Raw genomic sequence first — 9,351 nt, 5'->3', positions numbered from 1 at the left:
GAAGTGCGCGCGGGGGCGGGGCGCGAGGCGCGAGGCGCGCTGGGCGGGAAGGGAGCGCCGGGAGGGGAGCTCGGTGCCCGCGGCGCCCCGATGGTGCTGTGCGACGTGTGCGGGCAGGCGCTGCCCTCCGAGGCGGCGGCCAGGCGGCACCTGCGTCGCCCGTGCCTGTGCCGCCGCCAGCCCCGCTGCCCGCTCTGCCCCGCCACCGCCGCGGGCTGCGACGAGCTCCGCCGGCACATCGAGATGGCCCACCCGGAGCCGGGCCCGCCGGGCTCCCGCCGGCCCGAGGCACCGCCCGAGTGCCCGTTCTGCGGGGAGGCGGCGGGACGGGAGCTGGAGGAGCACGTCAGGGCGCGGCACGGGCACCTGCTGGGCGCCCCGGGCGGAGGTGAGCGGCGGCGGGAGGCGGGGGGGATGCCGCCGCGGGCATCGGGGGTGGCTGCGGAGAACCGGCCGGCGATAAAGTTGGAGCAAAGGAAGTAGTTATGTATTTAGATACTGTATTTTATTTTAGGCGTGAATCAGAATTTTATTTTGACTAACTGGCCGAAGTTACTGGCCGTAGTTATTTCAGGAACTTAAATGTGGCATTTCTGCTAGTGAGTAATACGCCTGGAAGACTAGCGTTTGTGATGTAGCAAGCTATGCATACGGACTAAAACGATAATTAGGATGCAAAATGTGCCAGTGCAATCAACCGCACCGCATAATCTGTGATTAAAATGTTCTTATTAGCAAACCCACAACGCACCCATCCCATCCCGAGGTCGTTGCATTGAACACTTTACTTCCATGGGTGCAAATAATATAGAGGTTGAATAACTTACTTGCCTGCATGCCAGTTTCTACTTTAAAAGCAGTTGTTTTAAGAGTGTTTTGATTTTTTATGTATTTAGCATATTTCAGAAAACTAGCGTGTTTGCAGCGTTACCTTAAATGCCGCTGGTGAATTTAGATGATTATACCACGCAGTTTTCTTCCAACCAGCCATAAACACTGAGCTGGGACAAATGCCTTCCAGAAACTGCTAACACAGGATATCAATTCTTGTGTTTTGTGAACCGAGGAAGATGCAGATAAAATCTAGGGACTCAAGAGGAGAGCAGTAAAGATGGAGTCGGGCACTTGCCTGTGGTTCCCAGTGACAGGACAACAAGCAGCAGGCACAAATCAAAACTCGAGGAGTGCCATTTAAATGCAAGAACACTTCTTTTTCCTGTGAGAATGGTCAAACACTAGAATATGTTCTCTGGGGAGTTTGTGGAGAGTCTATACTTGGAACTGTAAAAAAAAAAAAATGACTGGGAAAAGTTGTGTGTAACTTACTCTATTTAATTTGGCCATTCTACCAGGGACTGGATGATCTCTAAAAATCCTTTTGAACTTTACCTATACTATGTGGTACCCTCAATAATAATACTAAAACTGCAGAAAGAGTGTTATTTGAGGAAATGCAGGAAGACCAGCAAAATAAGAATGGCAGCACTTTTTTTTCTTTCAGCCCACCAACTGCTCTGTTATTACGTGAATGTTAAATTTTTGTAAGCAAATGTTCTTCTGTTAGCAGAACTGTCTTTTTATTTATGGTTTGGTATTTCAGTCTAAGCATTTCTTGATACATACATTACCATAGCAAATTGTGATCTGTAAGCTAAATGGGGAAAAACTTAATTGAAAGAAGGAAAATATGTCTTAAAATTTTTGCATATTTAGATACCAATTCTTAAGTGGTTAGGAGAGTAACAGCTGTGTAGAATTTGCTGCCTTTAACTGGGGAATTTCAATGGCAACACAAACTTCATTACTGTGTATATGTCTTAGGGTGTATATCAATCAGGGGATGATTCTCACAAAAACCACAGGAATTGCATTAATCAAGAAACTGCATTTCTTTTTCAGACACAGGAAATGGTGAACAGCTATATGAATGTCCTATGTGTAGTCTTACCTGTACAAACATTCAGATTCTTGAAGAACACGTGGATTTACACTTAGAGGAACATAGCTTTTTAGAAGGTACATGAAAGGATACAGGCTTGATAATAATACTTGAAAGCTTTTGCAAATATTTGCAGGTTGTAGTATAGAATCTCACACAAAATTTAAAATAGATATTTCTGTATTTAAAAGGAACTGGACCCGTGTATAGTGAGGTTAACACAGTTAGGTCGTATCACTTGCCCAAGTGCTCAACTTAATTACTGTGCTAAAAGAAATCTTTGTCTATGTGTGGTTGTTAAGTAAATGAACTGCATGTTAGCCAAAAGAAAAACTTAGAGCAAAAAATGATTAAAAGACAGCAGCATTACATATTTGTTTTTCTAGCTCTATAGAAGGTTTACATAGATGGAGTTTACAATGGCATGTTCCACTGTGATGAGTTGACAATTGATAGCTTATGAAACCTTAATTTTTTTTCTCAATCCTTTTCTGCAAATAATTTGCTGATTCGTTAGTCATAGCGTTAAAGTAAAAAATCAAAATTGATTTTATTTTATAATATAGCTAACAGAATCCTAGCAATTCCCTATTCAGTTTTCTGATTGTGAATTTTTGTCACTTCCTTTTGAGACTGCTGGCAATGGTCCTAGAAGCTAACAAGTGTGGTAGTAAAGGAACTGTGACTTCTTGCTAACAGTGAAACACTGTAAACAAAAGCTGTCTTCTCAGTGCTAGAGGTACATGCAGTAATTGCTCCAGTAGCTGCATAAACTTTGTCCAAGTCAAGAGTCTGAGTCTTGGTAGAGTGAATGCAGTCAGTCCTGTTCAGTGTTCATTGCTAATAGCTCAAAATAACGTGGGGTGCATCTCCTGAAATTAATGCCCAGTCGTGTTTACATATGTCTGCTTAGAAAGGAATCTTGAAAAATTAAACAAATGATCCCTCAAAGCGTTACTAAGCTCCTGACCAAGTCCCCTCACTTTGGAATGTTACTCTGGGGTAGGCGGAAACATTAGAGATCTAGAACTGGCTCAGCGACTCCAAACTGAAGAAGATGAATGGCAGAGATCAGAAGAAGAGAAGCGAGAGAGGAAAGAATTTAAAAAGCTGCAGGTACGCTATTGTTTCTAAATGGTAAACTTGCAAACAGTTGTGCCTTTAGAAGCTGAGTATCTTGGAATTGTAATGTCCTGGAATGGCCTTACCAAATCAGACCTGTGCAAGTCACATAGTCTGTGTTGAGGTAATGGTGCAGGGGTGGGTTGGAAGCAAATTCAGTCTCATGGCAATGTTGATCCTGGCAGAGGTACTGGACATGACAGCCTTGAGCTACTTGGCTTTACTGTTTTGAGTGGTGCTGGTTCAGGATGGGGCTGGCTGCTCCCTGTGCTTGGTGTTCTGCTCTCCCAGCACACCTGCTGCCTGTGCACCACCCAGCTCTAGAGCTCTGCCTTGCAATGCAGCCTGGGGCATATTCCCTGCTAGAATGGCTGTCCTCTACCGGAATACCATCAGCTGCTCCCAGTCCTGCTTCCCTCTGTCTCCCATCTCACAGCCCTGGTAACTCACTTCCCACTCTCACTACCTCCTTGCCAGACTGCCTCTGTGCCAGTGGCTCTGCCAAAGAGGGAGGAGAGAGATGTACCTGCTCTTCCAGGTGTGGCTTTCCTAGTCCCACATTCATATTCAGGAATGAAGCTTGGTCTTCAGCTCTAAAATAATTGTAATTCTGAAGTTTTTATGTCTCACCATCTTTAAAAGGTACTGATAGTGATTTTGAGAAACTGCATGCACAAAAGACGAATTTTAAAAATGTGATTTAAATCATGCACATTCCCTCCCTAACAGAGACAGTATGGTTTGGATAATTCTGGTGGCTTCAAGCAGCAATTTCTGAGGAATATGGAAAGAGAAGTTGATAGAGGAAGGATGCAGCCCTTTGAATATCATAAGAGAAAAGCTGACATGATGGAAAGTTTGGCTTTTGGTATAGATGATGGGAAAACAAAGACCTCAGGTAAAGATGGTGAAATTATACAACTAAAACTGTACTTTCTAGACCTAGATTGTAGTGACCAAACCAGTCTTTAACAAAACATATAAATCATTGTTTAGTATTGGTTGTGTCCTAGCTCTAAACCTTATTTTCTGGCTCAATCTATATTGTAATAGTCCTAAACTAATAAGGAAATTAAGGCTTGGTATATTTTGATCTGTATTCTAACCTGAAGGCTGGTTTTTTGTTGGTATTTTTTTTAATGTAACCTTGGAACCAAGTTGTCTGGTTAAGGGCACAAGTGCAGTATGTATCAGAAGATGCAAATGTCTTATTACAAGCTGGTTGCCCTTGGCTCTATGCTTGTTTACTGATTAGCACTCATTGGTTCCTAATCCAGTGTAGCTGTTGAAATTTAAAGCAGCTTTTTTTCTTGTGTTTCTGTTAATTGTTAAACTGTGTAAGCTGGTTGCAAGTAAGCACAATGTTCATCTAATTACAAAGTCCAAGAGAGGACTTCAAGGAGTGGACATCTACTTGATGCATCTTCTTTTAAATGTTTTATGGTTGGTGCAAAAACACAGGGCAGGTGGATTTCTGCGTTCCTTTCAAAAAGCTCCCTTGTCTTTACTTTCCAAGACAGTTCAAAGGTCTTTTAGCCTACTGCTAGTGGTTCTGGCTTACAAAATATCCACTTGGTTCTTGACAGGTAAAATAAAATTTCTTCTGTCAAATGGATTACATGGAAATAACTCAAAGTTTTCATTCTTGGTAATGATTTAGATTTCAGAAAGGTTCTTAGAAAATAATTTGTGGTGACTATGGAATAATTCTCTTCACAACAACATGGCAATAAAGGGGCTTTGAGGATTTACATATATGAATTGGAGAGAGCATTCCCAAGCATATTCTTTCATGTAACAAAGGAGAGCTTGGAATATCCTGCAGGAGGATTATTTTAAAATATTTACAGTAATTCTCAAATTCAATTTTCAGTAATTTACAGTTCAATTCTCAAGAAGTGCAATTCTTTCCCCCCCCCCCTTAGTTTCTCCAAGAAAAATAATATGGGGGGAAATAAAAAATTTACATAGTATGCATAAGTATTGCCATGTTTTTAAGGAGTTGTTGTACTGGAGGTTGCAGGGGCGTAGGAACGCTTTATTGGTGACGTACTTTTTCTGTATCATTATAATAGTTCCTGTGACTATCACAGTTTATAATTTAGTCCAAGCTGTTTAATTTAAAATAATCGTTGTATAGCAATAGTTAAAAAATAGATTTAGTTTTGAAAGCTTCATAGTACATAAATTCATCAAAGTAAAGACCACTGAAATGAAATAGGTTCAGTTCTGTGACTTGGGTTCTAAATGTAGCATAGGGTCACATAGAAGTTTTAAAATAAATTGTATTAATCTATATCTGTTCCAAGTTGGGGAGGGACTCTTCTGGTGGATTCTATAGTTCATTTTACAGATAAACCTTTTATTTTGTCTTCCTTTAGGAGTAATTGAAGCATTGTGCAAGTACTATCAGAATGAGAGCAAAGATGTGAGACACGTGTGGCTGTCAGAAGGAGTAGATCACTTCCACTCATCTTTGGGTGACAGAGGCTGGGGTTGTGGTTATAGGAATTTCCAAATGCTCCTTTCCTCACTGTTGCAAAACAGCTTCTACAACGACTGCCTGAGAGGTATTAAACAAAATGTTTGTTCCACGTACCTTGGATGACAACCTGCTGACTGATGTTTTGCCTTTTCATTTACACAGCAAGTCTTACAAGGTCAATGGTACCTATTAAATGGTTGTTACACCACTGGAACTTAATATGAAAGAGTCAGAGGTGAATACTGGCAAGACATGATACGGTTAAAGTTTTACCTTTGGTCTTTTTGGTGCATCTTTGTAACATCAACTGCCTCTTATAAAAGAAACTGAATATTTTTAGTTAATACACTATTTCAATCCCTGTAACAACAATTCAAAAGCTTTTCTGTTCCAGGTACTACGCTAATTCCTAGTATACCAAAGATTCAGTCCATGATTGAAGATGCCTGGAGAGAAGGTTTTGATCCTCATGGGGCATCTCACTTCAACAACAGATTACATGGTTCCAAAGCATGGATAGGAGCATGTGAAATTTATTCACTGTTAACCAGTCTCAGGATAAAGTAAATATTGCTTCTTGTTGTTGTTGTTATTCTCAACAGCTGATTTAACTGCTGTACCTTTAAAGTTTAGAATTCCCAACTGTGTGATGACGAAGCCACCTTAGTGACTAAATTTAACTAATATATAAACAGATCGGATTTAATGCAGCATGAAGCTGTGTAACTACTTGTAGGTACATACAACTACTTACAGGACATACGTAAACTGAGTAACTGTTTAGATCATTGAGACTTGATGCTGAATTATGCCACATATGTGTAAATTAAAGCATTGATTAAAAACTTGATTTCTCTAAAAGTTTCTTCTCAAGAAGAATCTGAATTTCAGCTGTTTTCTATGGCTTTTAACTGGATTCTCTAGTGTACATGTATCACATACAAAACATGTGTCATTAATTTTTGCAAGTTTCACAAGTTCTTGTTAGATTGAATAGAGTAGTATTTACTTTGTTATGTAATAAATTTTCCAGTTGGGGACAGTACACGTTATGTTGCTTTGTAATTATGTGTCCCCTCCTCCTGTATTAAAAAGTAAAAAAGTAGTAGGGACCACTTGGTGCAGGAGGAAGGGACCCAGAGGTGAAAAAATTGATTTAACAAGCAACCTGCTTGAAATTATATTGTTGTTTTCATTCTCAATGTTTTGCAGGTGCCAAATCATTGACTTTCACAAACCCACTGGCCCTATGGGTACACACCCTCGTTTGTTCGAGTGGATTTTGCATTACTATTCTACAGATAATGAAGGTGGTGCAAAGGTGGTGTGTACTTCCAAGCCACCTATCTACTTGCAACATCAAGGTCAGTGTCACAATATGCTGGTTTCTTAGTATTCTCTATCCCTCTTTATATGTACTGCAGTTCAGAGCACCATTTTTTAGTTCTTCATTGAATTGAAGGCATGACTTTATTTCCTGTAATTTTCCTATTTAGTAAGAGCAACATTAAAGTTTGTGTTTTTGTTGGATGGAAGAGCTGAATGTGATTGGGATCTCAGCTTTTTGACATGTACTCTTATAACTATCTTCTTAAAATTTGAGTAATGCCTTCCTTGATCTGAAAATCAGTCGTATGTTATAAGGAAGTAAATGGGATTTATGTGTTTTTAAAGTACTGAAACTTTTTTTTGGTATTAGGTCATAGTCGTACTGTTGTTGGAATAGAAGAGAAGAAGAACAAAAGCTTATGTTTGCTACTGTTTGACCCGGGATGTTCTTCCCAAGAAATGCAGAAACTGCTGAAACAAAACAGTGATGGAACTGGTCTCAAACTACTTCGGAAATTTGTGGGTAGCCTAAAAGAAAAGCAATACCAGATAGTGGCTGTAGATGGGGTGCTCTCTTTGGAAGAGAAAGCTGTAAGTATCTCAGAGAACAGTTTGTGTTTGTGAAAATTTAAGACCATCTGCATCTCTTCTTTGAATGCATATGCATATATGGTTGCATGGTGGATTTTTTGCATCTCTTCACTTTCCTTGTTCTCTTTCTCTCCTGCTTTCTGCTTATATAATCCCAGGATATCAAAACCAAAAACATTTTGCATATAAATGGATGCCACCTTGATACAACAGACAAAGATTCTAAGTCTTGTATGAAGCTTTCAGCTGTTTGCAGGTGTAAATTAGGCTTTTTTAAACTTTTCATTTTTTTACAAGGTATTCTCCTAAATAACTGACTGTGAGCATGTATGTTATTTACAAACACTCATAGTGCAAAATTACGTTCAGAGGTTTGAGCTGTTGAAATTTTTATAAACCTTATCCATGTGTTTGACTTGGGCATTTTACCTTTTTTAAGACCTTAGAAGTTTTCAGCTGAGTGCCAGATATGGTTTTTGTTTCTGAAGCTTTTTTCTTTCCTACACTAACAAATTGATTCTGAGGACCCATGTTCCAATTCTGTGGTGTCTTATCAGCACTGTTCAGCATGTTCAAGCTTCAGGACACACTTTTATTTAGACTATGAAATAACTGGCAACTGAATCACTAGCTCAGCTATATTTAATGTGTATGTTGAAATGAGGTATTGTATGAAGTGTTTTCTGGTCCTGAACATGTCAGAAATATCAGTGAAACATGGGCATCCTCTCCTCCTACTGGAAAAAGCCTTAAAATTCATGAGTCAGTGTTGTTTGGGATTTCACGGGGGTGGGTGGTGTTCAATTTTTTTTTGTTTGCCACTTTATTTTTTTTCTTTTCAAAGATTTGATTTATATTTAAAAATACCAGTTGTTTAGTGTTGTCTTGGAAGCTCCCATTTAATTAAGATGAAATGTAACCCCTTATACTCGTTAAGATTGCTAAACTACTAATTTGGAAGAAGCTCTTTAAAGTGCCGGTTTTGTTAATTAAAGTACTTTTCCTCTCTCCCCACCTGTTTTTAGGCTCGCTGCTGTGCTTCTCAGGTCTTAACATCAGAGAAGATACCTTAAAGGATACCTTTGTAACCTGCTTTTGGAACTTGCTGGGTGCAAAACATTAAACTGCTGGACTGTGGACCCTAACTCAACAATTTTTAGACTTACTTAAACTATGTCCCCAAAAATGCTTGGGAGCTCTGAGGAAGGACAACACTGGAGTAAACCTGTAGTTTTTGTGTTCAGTCAAAACTCTGGCATCCTGATACAACTGTAACTCTGAAGTATTGTGTTCCTTGTCTTACTAGAAAATGTGTTATTTTCTTAGTTGCTTAAATTAGCAACACCTACTGTCTTGTAGCAAGTTATGCACTGTTGTCAGTGAGCAGTGGATAAAGATACTATGGAGCTACTTAATTGGAGTTCCTGGTCATGGTTTACCTCTGTGAGTGTGTTTGTGCTGCCACTGTGACCAGTCTTCTGTTTCTTCACAATTCAGTGTGTTCCACCAGGGATTAGTTTACTAGTGAACTTCTTGTCAGTTAGCTGGCTTCTCTAGATGTATCACTTTTAAACATGAACACGTGTGCTTAGGAGGTGGATCAGTGTTGGCATTGGCTAAGAGCTCTAAGAAAGCGGTGTCCAGAATAGAGTGTGTGTGCTTTAGGTGGTGTGCAAGACAATCCTTTGGGGTAGAGGAAGAAAATACTCCTTTTGTACCATGAATGAATAAAATTAATATATTTTTTAAAAGTGTTTATTCCATCTTCATCCTTTTTAAAAAATTTCTACTTTTTGTATGTTTTATAATGTAAATCCCAAAAGGACATTCGGACTGCCTTTTGACTAGTGGCTCTGTTGCGCAGGGTTAATGCCATTTAAGAGAC

At 39.6% G+C, this 9,351-nt stretch overlaps 1 protein-coding gene across 1 annotated transcript; it reads left to right on the top strand.

Annotated features, from left to right (window-relative positions):
- The first annotated feature begins 32 nt into the window (after positions 1–32).
- Positions 33–9,222, top strand: ZUP1 (zinc finger containing ubiquitin peptidase 1). The gene is made up of 9 exons (XM_042016719.1): positions 33–388; positions 1,900–2,016; positions 2,946–3,055; positions 3,791–3,959; positions 5,443–5,631; positions 5,941–6,109; positions 6,759–6,910; positions 7,246–7,466; positions 8,492–9,222. Exons 1-9 carry the CDS (start codon positions 91–93, stop codon positions 8,537–8,539), a joined length of 1,473 nt encoding a protein of 490 aa, XP_041872653.1. The 5' UTR covers positions 33–90; the 3' UTR covers positions 8,540–9,222.
- The last annotated feature ends 129 nt before the right edge of the window (positions 9,223–9,351 follow it).

This window comes from Corvus kubaryi, unplaced genomic scaffold (assembly GCF_017639235.1).
Source record: "Corvus kubaryi isolate FWS band 111438036 unplaced genomic scaffold, C.kubaryi_AGA036_p1.0 split3-73, whole genome shotgun sequence".
Taxonomy (NCBI): domain Eukaryota; kingdom Metazoa; phylum Chordata; class Aves; order Passeriformes; family Corvidae; genus Corvus; species Corvus kubaryi.
Note: the sequence above shows the minus strand (reverse complement) of the source record. Positions and strands in the feature narration are given on the sequence as shown.

Bases quoted from the DNA above. Each gene is read 5' to 3' on its own strand.
- ZUP1 (XM_042016719.1), top strand. From the start codon at position 91: ATGGTGCTGTGCGACGTGTGCGGGCAGGCGCTGCCCTCCGAGGCGGCG. The intron at 2,017-2,945 runs GTACATGAAAGG...ACTCTGGGGTAG, and splicing joins GGAACATAGCTTTTTAGAAG to GCGGAAACATTAGAGATCTA. The intron at 6,911-7,245 runs GTCAGTGTCACA...TTTTGGTATTAG, and splicing joins TATCTACTTGCAACATCAAG to GTCATAGTCGTACTGTTGTT.